This window comes from Pinus tabuliformis, chromosome 6 (assembly GCF_031772625.1).
Source record: "Pinus tabuliformis cultivar Carrire ecotype Pingquan chromosome 6, CPIR1, whole genome shotgun sequence".
NCBI lineage: Eukaryota > Viridiplantae > Streptophyta > Pinopsida > Pinales > Pinaceae > Pinus > Pinus tabuliformis.
Genome location: NC_142292.1, coordinates 949,158,292 through 949,182,968, shown reverse-complemented (window position 1 = coordinate 949,182,968; position 24,677 = coordinate 949,158,292). Strand labels below are relative to the sequence as shown.

The 24,677-nt window shown below is 42.0% G+C and overlaps 1 protein-coding gene across 2 annotated transcripts in view; it reads left to right on the top strand.

Annotated features, from left to right (window-relative positions):
* The window catches only part of LOC149262093 (endoribonuclease YBEY, chloroplastic-like), a 154,000-nt gene that overhangs the window by 32,529 nt on the left and 96,794 nt on the right, over positions 1 to 24,677 (top strand). The window contains exons 2-7 of one of the 2 annotated variants that reach the window (XM_089423313.1): positions 9,976 to 10,227; positions 10,322 to 10,417; positions 10,549 to 10,753; positions 10,900 to 10,983; positions 11,168 to 11,268; positions 11,495 to 11,587. In XM_089423313.1, coding sequence (XP_089279439.1) covers positions 9,976 to 10,227; positions 10,322 to 10,417; positions 10,549 to 10,753; positions 10,900 to 10,983; positions 11,168 to 11,268; positions 11,495 to 11,587 — 831 coding nt within the window. The remainder of the gene's footprint in view (positions 1 to 9,975; positions 10,228 to 10,321; positions 10,418 to 10,548; positions 10,754 to 10,899; positions 10,984 to 11,167; positions 11,269 to 11,494; positions 11,588 to 24,677) is intronic. The other variant, XM_089423319.1, reaches the window with a different exon arrangement.

Genomic DNA, 24,677 nt, shown 5'->3' with positions numbered 1-24,677 from the left:
ATCTGGCCTTGCTTCATGTCATGCTACCTTCTTCATGCCATATTTTTCTTCGGAAGGATCTTACATCCTTCTACATGGTCCTTTTGGAAGACATTCACAATTCTTCCCTTTGGCAGTCCTGCATAAGCCCATCCATATATTTGTTCAAAAATAAGAAATGAACACTTAAATCAAAATTACCTTTGTGATGGTCTTTTATCATGACATCTTCCTGTAGGTATCAGCATCCTGCAAACATGTTGACACATCTCCCAAAGATATCCATTGTCAAGGGTCTCCATCTTTTCCAGACTTCCATCAGAGTCTTCATATCTTTTCGGGAGATTTCCTAGTCAAATCTTCTTGGTCTTCCGGATGTTGATTGCCTTTACCATGGTTGCATATCTCACGATCTCTTCCTTCCTTTCTTCACACATTTCTTTCCCAGGAGCTTCCAATCAGAGTTCCTCAATTGTAGACAACCACCTCATACTTCATATGAGGACATATTATGTTGATTTCATCTAGTGTGAACCATGCCTTCCGACATCCTTTCGTAGGAGGAGATTCCTTTCCTTTGATCATGCTTCTCAAGATAGAGTAGTGATCCAAGTTACTTGCAACCATACAACATGACTTTATAAAATTGAATATAAGCATACATACCTCATTTACCTTTAGGTCATCTAGGCTTCTTTCAACAACTTCCTTGATTGAAAAGATCTTCAACCCCTTGATCTGATTTATTTCTTATGTCATCATACCATCATCCCATGAATTCCACAAGTTGGAGTTCCTGAAGAAACGCTTGCGTCCTTTCTAGATCACTGAATCCTCTGATGAGGATTCCATCAGAGAATCTTGAGGATCTCACATATCCTTAGCCAACAATTGTTTTCTTTTCACTGATGTATGATGAGACTTGCCCTGGATGACTTCTTCCTTTGATCTTTCAATGAGGTCACCAAGAGTTATATCCTTCATAGTTGACTATTAAACATCCTTCATGTTTCTTATGGTGATGTCACGAGCTCTTACTTCTAATGCTTTTTCTCTTCCTTGGACTTCCTTCTTTCAACTTTCTCCACTTCTTCGGTGAAATGGACATCTTCTCTATCTTTCTTGTTATTGCCCTTCTTGAGTTTAGGACAATCTTCCCTGTAATGCTCATGGCATTGAATCTTAGCTATGTTTTTCTTTCCTTTCGACAAAATGTTTGAATCCTTTCTTCAACACTTTTCCCTCAACCTATGATTTTCTATCTTGCATAGAAACCACAAGTTGTTGAATGGGATAGCTTTCTTATAGATCTTGTTCATCAATTTGTGCATTTAGAACAATGATGATTATCTTCTTATCATCTCTCCCAGATCTTGCAATTGAGATCTTATGAAGATATCCCTTCATCCTTTGATACCTTCAATTTTGTGTAGATAAGATCTAAGTGATGTGACCTTTCTTTATCGCATCTTCAGAGAATAGTTCTATCAGTTTATCATATATATCTCTTTGATGTCTCCAATACTGCTATATGAGGGGACCTTTCATAAGAATCCCTTTCCATGTATTCAGAGGAGACCTTTTCATTGATATGTTCAATGACTTCACTTTCTTCGAGGACTATATCTATCCTCCTTTTCCATGCAAGGACTTTCAAAGACCCAACTAGCTTATAGATCTCCTTGCAAAACGAAATCATTTTACTATATTAGATTATAGAATGAAAGATACTTACTTGATAAGTGAAGATGAAATCTTCAACTTGATCACTTTGATGGTGGATGAAGAAGATGTATTAGTGCTCCTTTTGGATGATCTTTTTCCAAATGAAAAGCCTTTCTTCAATAAAGGAGATTGCTCATTTTATGATAACAATGCCTTTAGATCTAGCTTTCTTTGTTGATGGTGGTTGATGATGATGTTTTACTACTTCCTCGGATGATCTTCTTCAAGGATAAGGAGGGGATCCTTGCTTCAATGATAGGGAGCTTTCTTATAGCTTTTGGAGATGATAATGCCTTCTCGCATTCAAGATACTTCGACTTCTTTGTGTTGTGAATGAATGCAGATCAGGAATACTTCTAGGATCTCCAAGATGATGTGATCTTAGTCCTAAAAATGCTTCTCTATACTTTGGGCTGCCTTACTTTGTAGATCTCTTCATCTTGATGAGGGTCTTTGTGGTCTTTTGCTAAAGATTATAGGATCCAACACTCTTGCCGGTGTAGACTTCTAGTTGCCTTGATTTGTAGATCTAATTGCCTTGGGTAGAAATAAGGTTTTGGCCTCGATTAAAAGACGATCCCAATACTTCTTTTGAAGTAGACTTCCTCCTTTGATCTAGGGTTTGATTCTTCAATGTAGATCCTTCTTTTTGCTTTGATGCCTTCCTAGAAACTCGATCCTTGAGTGTCTCTTTGATTAGATGCCCTTTTTTAACTGTCACCTTAGCTCTGATACCATGTTGAGAAATCTAGGGGATCAGCATTAGGTGATTTCTCTTCAATTAGTGACTGCTTGTGAAGGCTTTTTACTTCTTTAGATTAGGATCTTCTTCTTCTTCTTAGTTTATTAGTGTTCTTCTTCATCAAATAGTAACCAATGCATGAACATATATAGACAAGAGACACAGAATGTAGGCTATCAGCCAGGGCCAAAACCTCTTACTCTTTGAGAGGAAAACCGCACAAATTCTTCTTATAGATATTCCAATTGACGAATACCAAGACCAAGAACCCTGACCTAGTAGCCACTCCAAGACCAAGACACACATTCTCTAGTCAATCCTCTTCTTGACTCCTCTTCCATCGAGATATTCATCATTGCCTTGATACCGAGATCTTCATCATTGCCTTGACAACATTGTTTCCTTTACCGAACCCACATCACTGAGATGATACCTCATCACAATAGTATTACCAACAAACTGTTATGTCACCAATACTGCTTCTTTGCACTTGATGTGACACCTAGACAGAGAGACTCTTCACTGTAAGGTAGCATCTCGCTGTCCCTTCATCTTCCTTCAGAAATTCACCCGAACTTCTTAACTGTGATCACATCCGAATATGTCTTGCTGCCACTGTGAACCAAGCTTCAGAGAGATCCGAACTAGTGCTATCCTAGACAATATTTCGCTGGCCCTTCAATACTCCTTGTTGTCACTGTGATCTGAACTTAAGAGGGATCCGAATTCCCTTGACAACACCCAATCTCCATTACTGTACCTTAGACCAAGCTCCTTTTCTCTCATCCGAACTCTGTAATCACTCTCTGAAATCTCAGAGATATCCAAAGTATTGCACTGTGCTAATGCGAAGAGTCTAGCCTCATATATATAGTAATTCGTCCTATATAATTAAGCCGACATGGACATCTGAATGGGTGTGTCTCCATAATGAGAAGCCGACATGAGTTTTTCACCTTATCTTGAAGCTGAGATGAAGAGAGGATTGTGTGCTTGTTGTTGGAGGGCTATATAGACTTATATACAATTTACACATGCTCAAGAAGAGCTCTTCATACATGACATTGACTCTTTTACTTTAATGACAAATCTTAAGGCTCTCAATGGGAGTCATCTAAAATAAAATCCCTTGCTCATGAAACCCATGAAGCAAGTCTTACAATAATAATTTTATTCTCTTCTTTTCATCATTTACAAAGATCATAATTACATGTCATTATGAAGACCAAACCTAGTTACATTTTACAACATGAAGGTCAATTTTACGAGTGGTGAAGTGGCTGTTGGCTCGAAGGGGAGCGATTTTAGCGAGAAGCGGGCGATTGGTAGAACAAAGAGGGATCTCTATCTCTATTTGTTGTGAGGGCAACCGATGAAGGCCCTCATACATGAGAGTGATAGCCAAAGCGAGATTTGTCATAGGAGGATGGGGCAGCGTTATTAGAACCGATGAAACTGGCCAGTTCAACCGGTTTGGGGGCCAAACCGGTCTGGTTCGAGGTTTGGGAATGGAAATGGCCGATTTTCTGATGCAACTGGTCGATTCGGTGCTGAACCGACCTTTTCTCACAGAACATCGGTTTTGTACCGAACTGGTTGGTTCCATACAATTCCACCAAATATGTTCGAAACACATCTTTTTTAAGAAAAAAACAAGAATTTTTTGAGTGGGGCAACCTAATATTCAAGCCTATGGCCTTGGTATTACTATGCAATTCATGGTAATGTTAAATTCTTAAAGTAAAAGTAACATTCTCCTTTATCTTTCATTTTCATCCTTGTACTTAAATTTCTAACGTTACCATGAAATGACTTAGGATGTTTTAGAGTGTTTCCGATCGGCCTCATTGGATTACATATGAAGAAAGTAGAAATTTAGATCATTTAAAATCCAATAGACTTAACATTTTTTGGGATTGGGGGGATTGCAACATTTCCATCAGGTTTTGGCATGTACGAGGGTAGGGAACTAGTATTTAATCAACAGCACCAAACCCTCTATGTACCTTGATGTTAGTGGCATTGGTTGTTGAACCCCTCTATCATGGCCCTACTAAAAATGTACACATCAGTCAAATAAAATCTTGACTTGACATGCTACATTTTTTCTATCTTTTTTAATACTTAGAGGGAGATAATTATGACAAAGATCCTAATATAGACAATGATTTGATGATAAGTAGGTATTTGTTGTAGCATGATTTTTTTTGGATGCTGTAGGCCATCTAGAGCCTGTTTGTTGATATGTTTTCGATTCAGAGATGGATTGCAATCGATGTTATTTTGGTTATGTGCACCCTTACATGCTATATAAATGAGAACTTTTGCTTATTTGTGCATAAATGGTTTGGATTTAAAATTTGAATATTTTGTGTTTTCGGTCAACTGTTTTTTTGGTCCGATTTTTACTTGTTCCGACTGGTTCCTGGTTCAGAGAGTTTTTCGGTTCGATCACCGATTCGGTTCTGATAACATTGGGATGGGGCAGCTACACTACAAAGCTCTTTTGATGGTGCAGAGGATGTTACTGGTTTTCCAGAGATCCGGGTGGAGCAGGATGGGGTGTGCGCTTGGCAAGCAAGCCAAGATTGCATATTCTCACAGTGAGACCAGGTCAAAGGGCGTGTTAGACTTGGTGCATTATGATATTTTTGTTCCTATGTCTGTGACATCTATCGCGAAGTCCTTATATTTTGCGACGTTCATAGATGATTATTCCAGGAAGACTTGGATCTACTTACTGAAGACCAAGGATGAGGTCTTTGATCGGTTTCAGGAGTTCAAGGCTCTTGTGGAGAACCAAACAGGGAAGAAGATTAAGGTGTTGAGATCAGATAACGGGGGCGAGTATATCTCTAACGAGTTCTTGGATTTTTGCAAGGAAGCAAGAATCAAGAAGGAGCTCACAGTGCCTTACAACACTCAGCAGAATGGGTTTGCTGAGAGGAAAAATAGGACCATCATGGAGGAAGCGAGGGCAGTGATCTATGATCAGGAGTTGCCTATGGATTTGTGGGCGGAGGCCCGCAATACAACTGTGTATGTGCATAATAGGAATCCTCACAGGATGTTGGAGGATGTGACTCTTGAGGAGCTGTTTACAGGAGTGAAACTGGATGAATCATTTGCGCATATTCGGTAGTCCAATTTATGCCCATGTGCCTACAGAGAAGAGGACTAAGCTGGAGCCCTTATTTGGGAGGGGCATGTTTGTTGGCTACAATGAGGTTTCAAAGGCCTACTGAGTCTACATTCCAGGATTGAGTAATGTGATCTTGAGTTGGGATATCAGATTTGATGAGGATAGGACTAAGGAGATCTCATGGGAGGGAGTCAACAGTGGTAGAGGAGCGGGAGCGAGAGGCTCCCAAGGTTGAGCAGGGACCAGTAGCACCAACAGGGACACAACCAACATATTTGGAGGATGAGCTGGATATTCCTTCGAGCTCTACTAGGAGGAGGCCGAGATGGGCCAAGCAGACATTGAGAGATGCCGAGGAGCATGTGGAGGCTCCTAGTAGCACTTTCAGATCGAGTAGACCACCGACCAATTATTCTAGTTATTTGGCATTGTCGAGCAATGTTAGTGAGTTCGAGCCTTTCACTTTTGAGGATGCTATAGGCGAGCAAGTTTGGAGAGATGCCATGATAGAGGAGTACAACTCCATCATGAGCAATGATGTTTGGGATATAGTGCCGAGACTGGAGGGGAAGTCTGTGGTCACTTCTTGATGGATCTACAAGATCAAACATGTAGTTGATGGTAGTATCGAGAAGTATAAGGCGAGGTTCGTGGCGAGAGGGTTCTCCCAGAAGGAGGGAGTGGACTGTGAGGAGACATTTGCACTCGTCGCCAGATATGCATCTATTAAAGCAATTATGTCCATTGCTTCAGAGATGGGGTGGAGGATACATTAGATGGATGTGAATACTGCTTTCCTCAACAAAGTGATTGAGGAGGAGGTGTATATTGAGCAACCTCAGGGTTTTGAGGTATATGGGAGAGATTCTCATGTATGCAAGTTGAAGAAGGCCCTTTATGGGTTGAAGCAGGCTCTGCATGCATGGTATGCCAAGATTGATGGATATCTTCTTGGTTTGGGCTTCACCAAGAGTGAGGTGGATCCCAACTTGTACTTTGTACTTGTTGAGGGTGAACCGCTCATCTTGGTATTATATGTGGATGATCTCTTCTTGACAGGATCAGAGAAGCTCATAGGGATGTGCAAGGAGGATCTTGCTTCAGAATTCGACATGAAGGACATCGACTTGATGCATTACTTTTTGGGATTGGAGGTGTGGCAACAACTAGGAGAGATTTTCCTTGGGTAGGGCAAGTATGCAGTGGAGATCTTGAGGAGATTCAAGATGGAGGATTGCAAGCCTATGTCTACACCTATGATCACTAACCTGAAGAAGCTGAGCGCTTCTAAGGGTGAATTAGTGGATCCCACACTGTATAGGCCGCTGATAGGTTCCTTGATGTATTTGGGCTGATAGGTTCCTTGATGTATTTGGTCAACACTATATATGTTTTGCTGTGAACACACTTAGCCAGTTCATGGTGGAGCCGAGACAGGTTCATTGGGTGGCAACGAAGCATGTGCTAAGGTACTTGCATGGGACAATAAACTTTGGATTAAAGTATGTCAAAACTGGAGGAGTGGAGGTATAGGGGTACACAGATTCTGATTGGGCAGGGAGTGTGGTGGACAGAAAGTCCACATTTGGATGTTTCAGCTTGGGATCAACCATGATCTTGTGGTTCAACAGGAAGCAACAATCAATGGCACTTAGTTTAGCAGAGGCAGAGTATATGGCAACGAGTATGGCGAGTTGTGAGGCAGTGTGACTTCGCAAGAATGCTTGCCAGGTTATTTGATCTGCGGATGGGGCCAACTGTGATCCACTGTGATAATTAGAGTTGCATTAAGCTCTATGAGAATCCCGTGTTTCATGATCGGTCCAAGCATATCGAGATTAGATATCACTTCATCAAAGATAAGGTCCAGAGGGGTGCTGTGAAATTACAGTACATTTCTACAAAGGAGCAGGTGGCAGATGTTCTCACTAAGGCTCTAGTGAAGGGAAAGTTTGTGAAGTACCGAGATAAGCTGGGGTTAGTGGAAAATCCATTCCTTGCTAGGAGGGAGTGTTGATGTGAGTAGCTTCTGAAGGTCTTCTACATTGACTTGGTGTCTTTGCCTCTGCTAGTGATTTATGTCTTCTTTCCTAAGTCTAACTTAAGAAAAATACAATAATTAAAGTCAATTAATTATTGTGGACTATTGAGTTACTTTTAAAGGATAAATAGCTTAATCATTTAAGTGACTTAGAAACAATCTCAACTGTTGATCTCCAAGATGATTCTAGAAGGGAGATTGGGGTTAGGGATTTGGACTAAATGAAGATTATAAAGGGAGCCTAGTGAGGAGGTGAAGACACAAGACAAAGAGCATGAGTTGTGTGATTGAGTCATCATTAGAGAGTGATTTTCTCTGCAGTGTGAGTGGCTCAATGGACTAGTGCGCAGAAAAGGAGAAGTGCGAGTGGGTTCATGCAAAAAATCCAAAGAGGCCTAGTAAGAGGAGATTGTAGGGTCGAGTTGCCGGAGAGAGATTGTATTTATCTGGAGGAGGCTGAGTTGCTGGAGTGCTGGGGTTTTCTTAGTGTGCATTAGTGGCAGGGCGCAAATCGAGTTGCTGGAGGCTAATTTCATTTGGAGGCAGATTTCCTTGAGGCCGATTTACCTTGGCCAAATTCATTCTGAGTGAGCCGAGTTGTAGGTTCCAAATTCGTATTTTTCCTTGTATCTCTGTGGGTCGAAAAACCCATATTTTCTAGATAATGAAAGGATGGAGAATTAATTGTGGGTTAATTATTGCAATGTGTGGTTGATCTCTCTGGTTTATTTCGACTGCATATTTTTAATTCTAGAAGTTAAAAATACCAATGATTTTATTTTTCGGTAAATCAGTGTTCATTTGGGTAAATAAATAAACTGCTGGGGATAAATTAATCTGTTGTGTGAAAATAAATCTGGCTGGTATTAGAAATTTAACAGTATTGCCCCTCCTATACCCATAGGGCCATTAGGGGATGTCCCACTAGACTAGGATCGATGATCAACCCCCCATTTAAAGTGAGGGAACAAGATCATGGTCAAAACCCTTCCTTCTTCCAGGTCACCCTATAATCCATGTCAAATGCCCAAATACAAACAAGCTTAAGCACCCAATTGCAAAATGAATAAAGTACGTTCTGATTGGAAGCCCACCTTCATTCATGTGCTCTTGCCGGATGGGTGAGAAGTCATATGACTGATGCAGGTGGCGGAGATATATAGTGGCACGTCATAAGCTGGTGGTGGCTGTTAAGGGCTGCTGGCTGGCTGGATGTAGATGAATGGGAGAAAAATTTCTCCTATAGGGTTACCCATTTTTGGTAGGTAACAATACCTAGTGTAAACCTGTTGGTGCTGATTATGGCGCTTAGCCTGGTAGGGACATTGAGTGAGGCAAGTAATGGAGGCAACCAGCCTGGGGGAATGACCTTGAAACCTCTTACATGAAGCTCAAAAGCCTCAACCACTTGAGCTAGCCCATTGGACTATATATATATAATATAAATTTTTTACTACATCCATTTCCCCATTCTTGAGATTTCAAAACTGATGTTTTAGAAATCCATATCCATTTCAGAAACTTTTACTGTATCCCTGTTTTGTACGAAGGTTGAGGGGCTTTGGAGATTTTGAATTCTTCTACTGGCAGGTTTTTGCACTTTTATCTGGCTAATTCATGCATTTGTTGCAGATTGATGCTTTCTTCTATGTATGTAGTTATTGAGTGCTGTATTTATAATACCTTGCAAGCACAATTGTATTAGAAATGCAGTTAATTTCTGCAAACTGTTGAAGGTATTGAAATAATGCCTGCAAGTGATCTGTTTAGTTGGACTTCATATCAGGTATTTTTCATGATAGTTTGTTTCTTCGTTGGTGCTGATGGGGTTATTTGGTAAGTTGAAACCTCCCATATACAGGATTCTAAGATGCTTTTTGTTGTGCATGCTTTCTTTTGATCTCGTGGCCATGATAATGTGAAAATGGTATTTTTGTTCTGAAAGCCAAATGTTACTAATTGTCTTTTTTAGATGACGTGAAAGTTTATGGAGCTGAAAAATTTCTTCATTAGTGGTCTTGCCTATAATTAACTGTGCTTTTCTGGTGGCACAAATTTTTGGTTTTGTGAACGAACTGATATGGCTCTGTCAGGCTGACTAGATATTGAAGGCAACGATTTGTTTTCTTTTCTAGTCAAGGAACAGTTGTGTCCTAATCATGTGTTCCAATATCATAAAGTCATCATTATATTTATCCTGTAAAGGGGTATTTTCCAGCCTATTTATTGTTCCTTTAACTGTTAATAATTGAACTTTTTTTCTTGCCAGAACACTAATAACTGGATATAGTTATGACATTATTGGAGTTCAATTTCCTAGTGTTTACTTATACTTTACTGTCTCAGAATACTGCAGAAATTCTTCGTCTGAATGTTCCCATGGCAATGAAGGTAGCCTTTGATGGCTTAAAAGATTCAAATTCTAAAACAAGAGACCCTGCCATAGATGATGTGGGAACCTTTGAGAAAGTGGAGCTATCAGTATTGCTATGTACTGATGATTTCATTCATAAATTGAACAAAGAATGGTATGATGAGGACCATGCTACTGATGTTATTTCAATGACGCAGCACACTCCAGGATTTCAGCTTCCAATTGTACGGCTTTTCCTTCCCACTTGGTGTCAAGCGTGTGCCAACATTGAAATGGATTTTTGTGAAGCGCTGATTATTATATATTATGGTGTCACAGCTCATGTTGGGTGATATTGCCATCTCCGTGGATATGGCTGCCAGGCAAGCAGAGGAAAGAGGCCACAGTCTTCTTGATGAGATACGCATCCTCATGGCAAGTTTGTTTTATTGACTTCTGTTAAATATACTGTATTAATGTGAAATGGTGTCTGTTTGCTTGACATTGCTTCGGCCTTCAGATCTCCTTTTATTTGTATATGATTTTTGACGTAATGCTTGATCCAGGTACGTGGGCTACTGCACCTTTTGGGATATGATGATGAAAAAGGTGAGGAAGCTAAAATAGAGATGGAAAAGGAAGAATACATTATTCTGAGAAGTCTTGGTTGGAAAGGGAAGGGCTTGATGCAGAGTACTCATGACAGTTCTGAAAATTTGAACTTGTCAAACCAGTTGGGAAAACAAAATGTAAATTCATCAGGGACGAAAGGTAAGTTCTTTTGCATGTATTTTCAAAATATTACTAATCCCCATGCAACATTTTATTTTATTGTGGTTGTAAATTTGTAGTAAGTTTTCCTTGGATTCTTTTCATTTAAAGTTACCAAGGAAGTTGTCAGTTTTATACTTTTGCAGATCCCAGTGTAAGTACCAATCAAAAAAAAGAAAGCTTGCGATCTTACCATCCCAAATTTAAATACCTCTTCTGTGATTTGGATGGTCAGATGCCTATTCCCTTTACCTGTATCCGTATGCCCTTTCTTTTAATCTCGTGTTTTAAAAAACTCATAAGCAGCAGCTGGTTTTAAGAAGCCAGAAATAGTTTATTTTCCCATTCATTGGTAACTGCAGTTATTTGGATTGGCTTTCACTTATATATGTTTTTGTCTTGCTCATTGAACAGGCACATTGCTAAATAGCAAAAGCCGAATATCTCCGAGAACAGCAGAAGCTCTTAGAGAAGCTATTTCAAGGGGAGTGAAAATCATGATTGCCACTGGAAAGGTGCACATGAGTTAGTCTTAATGCAATCAGGATCCCCTTTTTAAAATTGTATGGCTGATTGCAACATGCAAAGCATGCCCTAATTGTCTGTCCTGTTGAATGGGATTTCTGATCTTTTGATCAATGGTTGTATCTTGCATAGGTGCTTTGGAGCTATAGTATATTTTTTGTTGTTGGAACAAATATGCTTACTCGTACTGTTCGTTCCATAATTGTATTTTGACAGACACGGCCTGCTGCAATAAGTGCCCTAGAGTTGGTGGATCTAGCAGGGGAAGGTGGTGTGATATCAAAATTTTCACCTGGAGTTTTCTTACAGGTCATTTAAATTGTGTAAAACACATGCTGTTTTTTATTACTTTTGTCTCTTTTCTCTTAACAATCACATCCCATATTTCATTTTAAATCAATAAATTAATAATAGTAAGTCAACTTGAGAACTCTATTTCTGAAGGCGGCATGATATCTGTCTAACTTTAGTTAACATCATCTTATAAATAATTTTGTTGTTTGCACATGCGTGCTGCCTCTCTTCTAATTTGATCATAATCATATAGTTAAGAAAAAGTTTTAGTTTTTCAATGGCATACTGTGTGATAATTTTATTTTAGTTGAAAAAGCTTGTCTCCAGAGTCGCATGAGCTCATTCTAATGTGTCTTTGAATCAGTTAGTGTCTGTAGCAAAGTTGTCAGACTCTGACTCGGCAAAGACTTGGCTGGCTTGGGACTGAGAAAGATTCAGTTACTTGGCAAAACTCTATTCAAGACTTGGTAAGACTCAACAAACTGAAAATGTAGTAAATTTCATCCAATTTCAATCTGAGCTGAGTCTGGCGAGTTTGAGCTGAGTTTTAGCCAAGTTGGTTGAGTCTACTTGGCTCAGCCGTGACTTGGGAAGACTTGTGTAGACTCACGATTCTCCCATGAGTCAAACTTCACTGGTCTGAAGTGATATCCAGAACAAACATTGACAAATTTGTTAATTTTCAGATCATAGTAAGCAGATTCTGCATATAGAAAGATTAACTAAAACACTAGGTAGTTGAAAACAAAACCTTCAGTCAAAACAGCACATCTAAGTATGCTAATCTGCAAATACATTTTGCTGAACACAAACAGAAAACCACAAAAGAGAACCTCTCATTACAATATATGTATTCTATAAATGGTAAAAACAGCAATTCCAATGAATTGATAAGCTCAAGCCTAAAACTTGCCAACCAATACAGTGGTGAGCCCTGCATTTCCTCTATAGAATAGGAAGAAGAGGGAAATTACAATGAAGCTCGACATGTGCAAATGCCTACTAAGTTTAACTGTCAAACCCTAAGCCTATTCTGATTACATAGTGTGCCTTCCTTGCATGGATAAGAGTACCAAGTAAATAGTGCCTCATCTGGAGTAGGAGTTGGAGCAGGCATACTCTCATTTAGATCTGCACCCTCTACCCAAAACTAGAAACCTCCTGAAGCATGTTTTCTCTAGCAAATTATGGAACTGCATGCTGAACTGTTCTTTGAATTGAACTGAGGACTTAATTGAACTTAGTCTAAACTAGACACTGGTGCATGCACGTTGGAGGCATGCATGTACCCTCCTATGTAATATTCCTAATGGAAATATTAAGCAATAACAGACATAAATTTCTTACACGCAACCAAAAATCAAAACACCGCAAAATATCAGCACATTAACAATTTATTCCCAAGGAAGCTGAGCCATTTTATTATATATCATGGTAGGAGTACAATAGGCAAGAACGAGTGCACCTGGGCTTCCCAAAGGCAAGTTAGACAAATCCCATGTGAGAAAACAAGGTGCCGGGATGATGGGAAGTAACTTCTCCCCTATGCGTTGCACTGCCCTTGCAATCTGCACTGCTAGCTGGAAAGAAACCTCTGTTTGAGCCCTCTAGACTGCTCAGAAAATTCTGCCAAATTAATCTTGGCCTCTCCTCAATAAATCTAGAAAAATCCAGAAAGGGTTTTCCCTAGTTTTGACGCTTCAAAATTGACCCCAAAATGCTTGGTCCTCCTCTGCTGCTGGAAAATGTCATCTGTGATAGTTTGAGTGTTTTCCGCTCCTCACAGGCTAGGAATTCTCCTCAATTCCCCTCCATTCAAATCCTAAACAATCCCAACTCTTCAATCCTACTCACCAGGCCCCCCCACAAATAGCTCCACAACCCCCTGTGCAGTCCTACTGAAAAAATGACGCAGACCCAACCACACCAATACGTTTTGCTGAGAAAGGCACAACTGCTCCTGGAAATTCCCTCCTTCCAGCAAATATTTGTGTGAGGAAATAGCCTAGCAACAACAAATCTCTTCCCTCCGGCACAATACCTCTCCAAGCCCTGCGTAGCTCCCTTTTCTACGTCCCACTGATTCCAACAACTCGTGCTACTATGTGTAATCCTCCCAGCTACCAAAGATGAGCAGAATTTGCCTCCCTAGGGTGGCACTCGTGGTCTACCGAAGAAGAGGGTGAAATTTCCCCTTGGAAATTTCTAGTGCTAAACAACACCTGTAATTCAACTGAACAACTTGAGCAACAATGTGTAAAATGACAAATTATCAAAAAGTGCTCTATGATGCCTTCAATCCCCTATTTATAATTGTTGCATCACCTTTCCTTGTGGGTCCCTTAGCCAACTATTTCAACCCCCTTTCCACACAATTGACTTTTCATCCAAGGGGTGCGTATTCAATGAGGGGTGGCCCCCACATTCCACTAAAGTTGGACTTTTAGATTTATCCTAAGTCCATGTACCCAAAATGTCTCCAATGCCTAGATTACAAAATTGTGCTAGGCTTAGCATTGCTCCAATAAACTCAGTTAGTCCTATTAAATGAAAAATCAAAATTGCGGATATTACAGTCCTGCCCGCCAAAAATTGCTTGTCCTCAAACAATGCTTAAACAAGCATCCTCTCTAGCTGTTGATCCCCACTGTCACTGCAAAATGTGCCAGGGTCCCAGATGCGCCACTAAATCGTCCCTGACCTCTGCATTGTCCTAACATGAAGGAATCCCTCAATACCAGGATCCCAAGCCATCCTGTCCAACATGAAGCTCCCCTTGCTCCACTCACTATCCTGCCTGGTATAAGTACTAGAAGCCCTATGCATACCATCAATGAGTAGGGGATCATGATAATGTGGCACTATGCCCAACTCCTCGTGAAGCTGCCCTACCATGTAGTCCATCCCATGCACTCCAAGAGTAAACTCTCGAAGATACCACCCAATCCTTGCAGAGATAGCGTCTCGCTCACATGAGCTTCTCCTGATATCATCTTGCTGACCAACCTGCCATGCTAATGAAGTCCCCCACTCCATCAGTGACTTGCTAAAGCCCAATGGAAGATCTGCATGATCTCCCCCTGTAGTAGCCAGCTCATCCCTAAAGGTTATTGAGTTGTGAAGAGTTGTAATGCTCGGGTTCCCCACTAATCTCAGAGAGGTGCCACCATGCTGACGCTACGCTACTCTGACTATGACATACTCCCCATCGTGCGCGGACTATATCCTCCTCTCTTGGGGCCTAGTGGCGAATAATTTGTGAAGGCCAAGCTCATCTTGCCCGGGCATCTCCATGATGCCAATGTCTACCCCTCCACTGCCAATCTCGACCCTGAGCAACAACAGGATAAGTTTGCCTTGCCATGCAGTGGAGGTCTCAGTGATCCCCCATGTGTCAAACCCAAGGTGAACTGGATCACCCTCTGCCATGACCCTGCTCATCACAAAGTGGAGTGATCCACCCGCCAACCAGATCCCTGGATCCCCCAACCATACTGGGAGCTCATAACTCCCACTCCTCACGGGATGTTGCTGCGTAGCGCTGCTACCTGCTAGAACCCATTTGGCCCTCATCTTTGACCCCTGTATGTATCCCATGGGTGGACGCCAAGTATCAGGAGTTTGTCCCACGCATGCCAACCTGCGCTGCTCCTGCCAGACCACGCAGTGAAATCCGCTATCCCAACTCCTGATGATACACCTAGACATTGCTTGGAGTCTAGGTACCCTCTTGTAGATAAAGTCTACCATCCACCATCCCTCAAGCTCCTGTGACACCTCAGGTTGTCTTGCCAGAAGTGCATCATGCAGTGCCCTCGCAATCGACTCCCCACGTGTGAGCCTAGGAGTGGAACTTATGCTACCTCGACAATAAACCACGCCATCCCTAAGCCTGTATCCATCAGCTCGTGCCTCCACCAAACGTCTCAACTGGAGAGTCTCCTCCTCGCTCATGACACGTGGTGTCTCATCCAACTGCTTAGGGTGGTCCCCCCATGTCCCACTGCTTGAACAAAGAGCATTAAGGGGCAGCAACCGAACGCCTTACGACTGTAAGCAACATTGGAGAGTGATGGGTGGGTAGGTCCCCAAGGGTATGATCAAGAGTCTGCAGGGGTATTGAAGAATAACCCTATGGATGCCCCTCTCTCTGCCTTGGATTTGTTGATAAACCAGTCGAAGACCTGTCTCCACTGAACATGGCATCCTTAGGAGCTCAACTGCGTCCTCGTCGATCTCGGGTGAGCTGCACCTAACGGTACACCTAATGTCCCTGTCCACAAGTCTCATTGGAGGCAACGCTCCAAGGGCCCGCTGTGCCGCACCATATGCCACTACTGCATAGCACCAAGTACCACCACACTCCTCGGCATGCCACTGTATGTCGCAGTCTGTCCCTGTACACCACAGGATATCCCCGGCTACCGCTATACCATCCTGTACCGTCCCATGCCTTGTCTGTGTCAAGGCACCAGTCACTCCCCGCATGTACTCAATGCGATGTAAGACACTCCTACTCCACAACGCAATCCAACACACTACGACACACCACCATGCATCTCCATGCCCACCTGTAGACCACTGCTCAACGCTAGATGCTCCCACACATCCCTGGATGTGATGGCCTAGAGCTGTGTCCCTACGTGTCGACCCACACCCAATCGGTATCATCACCTCCACCGTCGCATCACCATACCCTCCAATGAATGGATCTCCACTCCAAATCCTCCCTGAGGGACCCAAGAAGTGAATCTCCCTATGTGTCAGTAGCGATGCCACCACTGCTCTGCTCCTCTGCATCCTTTGTGCCCCACACAAATGTGAAGAATCCCCAGCTCCATACAAGGCACTGTCTGGTGGCCTGCCAATGCCACCTCCTCCGACAAACTCCTGCCAGAGTATGTTGATCATTCCGTGATCCTGTGTACAATTGTCATACCAAGACAACCCAAGGAGTTTGTCCATAAACTGGTTGGCCATTGGTGCTGACCGAAACTCCCCTAGCAAATGTGCGCGCTCAATTGCTAGGTCAACTGTACCATCCAGGTCGTAGTCAACTGACATACCTGGGAAATGATAGGTAGTCCCACCTGGATCCCAATGCCAGTTTGGGCTTCCGGTATCCCCAGTGCCTGGAAGCTCCTGCTGAGCTACACCCGGGTCCACCACCATCTCCATAGCCCACTCCACTGGGTACCAACTCAGAATCTCTTGCCATCCAACCCCAAGAGAGGGATCGAATGCACGAACTCTCGCACATAGAACAACCCCAACATGCAGATGCTGCACCTTGTGCAACTCAAGTCGTTTCATCCTGCTATTCAGGCCAACACATGAGATCTGACTAGGTAGTTTCGTCTCTCTCTCTCCAATGGGCAAAGGTGACCCAACAGTGCTGCTAGCCCCATCTATGTATGCTTGAAGAGGGCTGCTCCGACTCTCCAATGTGCCCTCTAACTGTACCATTAGGGAATCCAACTATTCCCCAATGTGAGCTAGGTTGGCTGCTGACTCGGCACAAACCACTCCCATTCCCTCCATCTCCTCGTTCTACAGTAGAATAACCTCTTGTACTGACATGGCCCTCCTTTTTAATGCTAGAAGGTCGGCCTGAAATTGATGACACTGTTGTGTGCGACCAACATCTGTATCTCCTGGCGCCTCATCAAGGGTGGATACGTCTCCTGGCACCTCACCCATCTGCTGTGTGCTGCTATCACCCAAAAACTCGGACACGACCTTGGTCACCACCTCAACGGATGGCACTACTAGGGTATGCTCTACTCTCTCCACTAAGATGTCAACCGACACGGTCAAGGAAGTCTCCAACACAGGTGACCCCTGCGTCACACTGGGTGTATCTACTTGCTCCCCACAATCCTGTGTAGATGGCTGCACCCCCACGACCTGTGCAACTCTAGTGTCTCTTCTGTAAGGAAGAGGATAGATTTGGTCTGACACCTTCATCAACTGGGTCAAGAATTTGCGCATATTAAATCCCCCTTGAGCCATGGGTCGTCTATGGTTTAACCTGTCACTGTGTATACATGCACAAATCTTCCCTGATCTAGTTGGTTGCCCCATAGCTGGCCAAGATCATGGCTTTGATATCACTATAATATTACTAATGGAAATATTAAGCAATAACAACCATAAATTTCTTGCACGCAACCAAAAATCAAAACACTGCAAAATATAAGCACATTAACAATTTATTCCCAAAGACATTGAGCCATTTTATTATATATCATGGTAGGAGTACAATTGGCAAGAACAAGTGCACCTGGGCTTGCCAAAGGCAAGCTAGACAAATCCCAGGTGAGAAAACAAGGTGCCCGGATGATGGGAAGTGACTTCTCCTCTATGCTTTGCGCTGCCTTTGAAATTTGCACTGCTGGCTGGAAAGAGACCTTTGTTTGAGCCCTCTAGATTGCTCAGAAAATTCTGCCAAATTAATCTTGGCCTCTCCTCAATAAACCCAAAAAAACCCAGAAAGGGTTTGCCCTAGTTTTGACGCTCCAAAATTGACCCCAAAATGCTTGGCCCTCTGCTGCTGGAAAATGTCATCTGTGATAGTTGGAGCATTTTCTACTCCTCAAAGGCTAGGAAATCTCCTCCAATTCCCCTCCAATCAAATCCCAAACAATCCCAACTCCTTAATCCCACTCATCGGGTCTCCCCACAAACAACTCCACAGCCCCTTGCGCAGTCTTGGGGAAAAAATGTTGCAGGCCTAGCCACACCAATTCGTTTTGCTAAGAAAGGCACCGCTGCGTCTGGAAGTTCCCTCCTCCCAACAAGTATTTGTGTGAGGAAATAGCCCAGCAACAACAAATCTCTTCCCTCCGGCACAATACCTCTCCAAGCCCTGCGTAGCTCCCTTTTCTGCGTCCCATTGATGCCAAAAACTCGTGCTACTGCGTGGTATCCTCCCAGCTACCAAAGATGAGTAGAATTTGCCTCCCTAGGGTGGCACTCATGGTCCATCGAAGAAGAGGGTGAGATTTCCCCTTGGAAACCTCTGGTGCTAAACAACACTTGTGACTCAGCTGAACAACTTGAGCAACAATGTGTAAAATGACAAATTATCAAAAAGTGCTCTATGCTGCCTTCAACCCCCTATTTATAATTGTTACCTCACCTTTCCTTGTGGGTCCCTTAGCCAACTATTTCGACCCCCTTCCCACACAATTGACTTTTCCTCCAAGGGGTGTGTATTCCATGAGGGGTGGCCCCCACATTCCACTAAGGTTGGAATTTTCAATTTCTCCTAAGTCCCATGTACCCAAAATGTCTCCAATGCCCAGATTACAAAATTGTGCTAGGCTTAGCACTTCCCCAATAAACTCCGTTAATCCTATTAAATGAAAAATCAAAATTGGGGATATTACATCCTAGCTCTCTACATAACAACAACTTGCATCCCTAAGCAACTAGTGCTCAAGGATATGGATCTGCTGTCAATACTGTGCCATGAAGAAAGATTAACAACTACTGAGAAACTAGGTATACACTACACTTCCTCTTTTTGAGCAAGGTGTTTTCCACCAAGCCCAATCTCTCCATCAACATTTCAAACTTCCCCTTAGGCAAGGTTTATTCCAGATGTCTGTGACTTGTAAATCTGAAGGAACATGCTCTAGGACCACTGAACCATTCTAAACTTTCTCCCTGAGGAAAGGGCTCAGATTCTCAGGGTTTGATACAACTTTGGTTGTCACATTATGCCATAGTATGCTCCAATATGTGATTGTCACACTATATCATATTACACTCCAACATTTGATTGGTCAACTCTGCAATCAACTTGCGAAGCTAGATAGCTTCAGAAGTAGCAAAGCCTGCTGCCATGTATTCTGCCTCTGCTAAACTAAGTGCCAATGGTGCTTGTATCCTGCTGAACTAGGATATCACACTTGAATTGAAAATGAAGAACTCTTCTTGCCACCTGCATCTATAGCCCCATCAGAATCCACAGAACTATGCAACATCAACTCACCATTTGCAACATACCTTGGACCCTACATATAGTGCCATTCAAGTATTGAAACACATGTTATGCAACAATCCAGTGAATCCACCATGGCTCAATCATATACTAGCTCAAAGTGTTTACTACAAAACAAATTTCAAGTCTGATGTTCACCAGCTACATAAGGAAACATATCAACTGTGTATACACAGATGGATTATCCAAATTTGAATGTGAATCTGCTGAGAACTTCAAATTCGATATCATAGGAGTAGCCCTAGGCACTCATCATCTAAACCTTTTTTAAAATCTCCACTGCATACTTGCCTTGTCAAAGGAGAATCTCACCCAGACTTTGCCACACCTCTAGACCTGAGAAATAGGGCATAAGGTTGATGTATTTCATATTGAACTTGTGTGCCAACTTTGTAATGCTCCATGTTATGAGCTACTCATCTACATACAGGACTAAAACGAGCATATTGGATGTGTCAAATAAATAATAAAGATTGGGATCTGCAGCATTTTTAGTGAAGTCCAAATCTAACAAGTACTCCTAACCCTTGAGTAGCAAGCACTGCAAGCACATGGTGCTTGCTTCAACATGTAAAGAACCTTCTTCAATTTGCATACATGGGTCTCTCACCCATGCACCTAAAAAGCCTCTCGACTAATTGATGTATACTTCCTCCTCAATCTGACCATTAAGAAATATTGTCTTTACATCTATTTGATAAGAGTGCTGACCAAAGGCCGTTGCTAAAGAAGTTTACTGAGAACAAGAGCAAAGGTTTCCTCACAGTCAACTCCTTTCCTTTGGGGGAATCCTCTTGCTACAAACCAACCCTTGTACTTCTTGATGTTGCCATCTATTGCATGCTCTCCCTTGCATAACCTCTTGAATCAATTACTTATTTCCCCATCGCTCTTGGTGCAATCTCCTACACTCTTCTTTATGATGCAGTTCTAATCCAACATGGCATCCTACCATACCTGGTCACCTGTTGCCTCCTCATAACTAGAAGGCTTTGCATCAATGATGGAAGATATTAGTGCAACATAATTCATAAAACTTTTTGGGAGTATGACTAACCTGAAAAAATGTCTTTGGAGCTCCAACTTGCTCCTATGCTCTTGCTCTTGTTGTCATAATTGAAGCACTTCACTACACAAGCTTGAAGTTTCTCTGTCGCTGATTCGTCAGAGGCCCTTGACCATTTATTAAAAAAAAAAATTCAAAAGAAAAAACAATATATATATATATATATATATATATATATATATATATATATCAATGTTTTAAAACTTCGACTCCGACACCGACTCGGTCGAGGGTTGACTCCGACTTGGTATTGACTCGGCTGGCTCGATTTCAATGACTCGGTCGTTGTAAAAAATACATTAAATATTTTTTTTTATAAAAAAAATAATTTTAAAGATTTACATTCATGTTTCCAAACACAGCATTAGAATATAGATAGAAGACAACATATGATCAAAGTAGGCTCATGAATATATCCATTATATCAAAATGGCACCCAGTGCACTATCCAATACATACATGATCATGAATCATGATATAGAGATCAAAACAAAAACACATAACCAAGGAGGCTAGAAATGGCCTCTACAACAAAAGTAAATTGTGACCAGTACTACTGGCTACTGCCAGAGGAGCCAAGATCATGTGGATCAATCTCTGGATCATCATCAGAGTCAGATAGGGGGCCCCATGGCTCCTCCTCATCATCATCTCCAACTGCAACTGTAGAAGTGGTAGCACTAGCAGGCTGTGCAGTAGATGCAAGCTGAGATAGACGAGATATGCGCTTCTGTCGTGGCTGAGCAGAGGAAGCGCCTGCAACTGGAGGACTTGCTGGCTATGAGGCTGAGGCTGGTACAAGTGGATCAGGATCTGCATTCAACTGAACATTATGTTCGAGTGATGCTATCGTCTGTAATTCATAATCCATATCCTCATCAGAAGCAAACTCTGTTGGATGACTCTCCACTACCCAATCTGATGTTGGATCAATGTCTTCCAACACAATGGGATCTGAATCAGGTCTTTTGTTTAGCTATTGGTTGCGTCTGAGCCGGAGGTTGTATTGGACATAAACTAGATCATTTAACCGTTTTTGATCCGAACGGTTTCTCTTCTTTGTGTGAATCCTTTCAAAGACGGACCAATTGCGCTCACACCCAGTAGCACTGCAAGTTTGACTCAAAATACGAATTGCAAACTTTTGCAGTTCAGGACAATGGCTACCAAAAGCCTCCCACCATTGTGCTGCAAAAAACATAGGAGTGTAATGAGTTAGCTCAACAAAATTACAAATTATATCCAACTTTCAATTTATAAACGATTTAACCAAAAAACTATTAAGAATTTGAAAATTGAAATTTTTGTTTCCCTGGCTCATCTGCGTCTCTTGCAATCTTTGCTAGGTTCTTCCCAAAGGTACCCGAGGCATTGGTGAAGGTCGTGACCTGTCGGTGTATCTCCAGCTGATCACACTCCAATGGGATCATGCGATCAATGTAGTCAATCAGTCCATCTCTAACCTCCCCCCCAAAGCTCCTGTCGCCTTAGCTTTATAATGATACCGTGGGTTCAAAAAATTCCCAGCTGCATGTATAGGGCGATGGAGTTGATTGTTCCATCTTTCATCAATGATTGCCCAAATGGGCCCATACTTAGCCACTTTATCCTTGCATGCCTTCTTTATTTGCTCCTTTGCTTGATCCATAGCCTCATAAATGAAGCCCATAGCCAATCTTTCCCCATCCACCAACCGCAACACCTTAACCAGTGGGTCAGCAAGCTTCACAATCTCTGCTGCCTTTCTCCAAAATATTTCGTCATTAACTTTCTTTTTCAATTCTTTGCCTTCCAGTTTGTGAGACCACTGGCTTAGATTCCATTTTTCACTGGGAAACATCTTTTGCAAGTTTCTATGTTGTGAAAGCATAGATTGCAATGTCAAAAAATGAGTATCAAATCTAGTGATGGCATGCCTAATAATATCCTTGCCCCCAGTGTGTTTCTTCATGAGGCTCAAAATCCATGAATGATTGTAGATAAATTTTGTTATGCTTTTGGCATGATCTACAGTGTTTTTGACCCAATCTAATTTTCCAATATCCTCAAGCATGAGGTCTATGCAATGTGCAGCAAATGGGGTCCAAAAGATGGTCTTGTGTTTTTCCTCTAATAGTTTACCAGCAAGAACATAGTTAGAGGCATTATTTGTGATAACTTGAACAACATTAGCCACCCCCACCTCCTCAACAACCTCATCCAATAGTTGAAACAACAATTGCCCATCTTTTACCTTATCAGATGCATCAACTGATTTTAGAAACATGGTTCCTTGTGGGCAGAAGATAAGAAAGTTTATGATGGTAGGGTTTCCTTGATCAGTCCATCCATCTGACATGATGGTACATCCTTTTCTTGCCCATGTGTCCTTGAAATCTTTCAAATAGTCATTAATGGATAAAATTTCTTTCTGCAAATGATACCCCCTTAGCTCATGCATAGTAGGGCCTTTGAAGCCTTTTCTAGCAGCATGTATGGCATCAAACATAGGCTCATAACATGGTGAACGGGAAGCATTGAAGGGGATACCAACATCATACCACCATCTAGCTATGTAATCACAAGCAATCTCCCTCAATTCTTTCTTCTAATGGTTATCTAAAGTGGGCTGCATTTGACTTCTACTAGCTTGAGGACCATGTGCATCTGATGGAGAGGAGAGAGTGAAATAACTTTTAATATTCATATCACCCTTTTTCATTTTACTCTTTCCCTTTTCTTGAATAGACTCAAAAGAGGGAGGAACATATCAGAAGGGGTTGGATGCATCAGTACAAGGGATAGAGGAAGAACCCTCAAAATCAAAATGGGGGTTGGTAGCCATCACTTTTTGTATATTCCTCTTCCTCCCAATTTCAGCCTTTAACTCTTTTTGCCTAGCCTTATCTTCTTTAAACTTCTCAAAGCTGGCTAACAAATCCTTCCTAATCTCCCCAATTTCTGGTGAGGTACATGGAGTAATTTGGCCTCTAATCCCCGCCAAGTGTTGTTTCAGCCTATTAATGCCCCCAGGACCTTCCTTAATTTTCCTATGGCAAAATTTGCAATGCATTTGACTTTCAACCATTTCAACATATGCCCAAGCAGCATCTTTCACTCTAGGTGCCATTTTTTGACTTGGAAATGAAAGCAAACAATCTGAAAATGAAAAAAAAAACATTGATTCAATGTTCATTTCTTTCACAAAAAACACTCTTTAGGATTTCTAGATTTGCACATAAAATTTAATAAGCAAAAACATATTTTTACAAGTGAAAAAAAATACCTCCAGGCACAAACTGCCTCCTCAAGCTTGCTCCAAGAAACCAACTCCTCAATGCTGCTCCAAATGGCTGCCCAAGAAGCTCCTCACTCCAGCTACAATGCTTGCCCAAGACTCCTCACTGCTACTCCAAAAACAAACTCAACAACTCCTCACAAACTCTCACTGAAATTCTCACTCAAATGCATGAGATGGCTGTGAGAGAATGAGAGGGGTTGAGTGGGTTAAATAGGGTTTGGGAGAGGGGAATGGACCCCAAAGACCAAATAGGCAATATTAAAACCGGTTTGGAGTCCATAAAAAGAAGATTTAAAAAAAAACGTTGTTTCCGGTTTCATTGGGCCGCTGTCACTAACTCGGCCGGCTCGGTATTAACCTGGCCGGCCGAACCGAATCCTTGGCCGAGTCATAGTTTTGAGGCCTGGCTCGGACCAACTTAGCCAAGTTGGTTCCGAGCCAGCCGTTTTTTAAAACAGTGATATATATATATATGATTTTAAAAGAAAAAATATATAAAAAATGATTAACAAAGCTACTTACTTTGCTGCTGCACCATAGTCGTCGTACCCAACCTATTAAACGTCCCTCCTACGCAGCCGAAGGGTCCTTTTCCTTCAGCCGACTCATCATCTAGCTGTCTGCCTTCCACCACTGATCCAACACATCAGTTATTCCTCCGCCATCGTACATCGTCCTTGACCTTTGTTCCCCATAGCGGTGTCAAAACCCCTACAACTCCATTGCAAACAGTCAGTCTCATTCTGCCAAT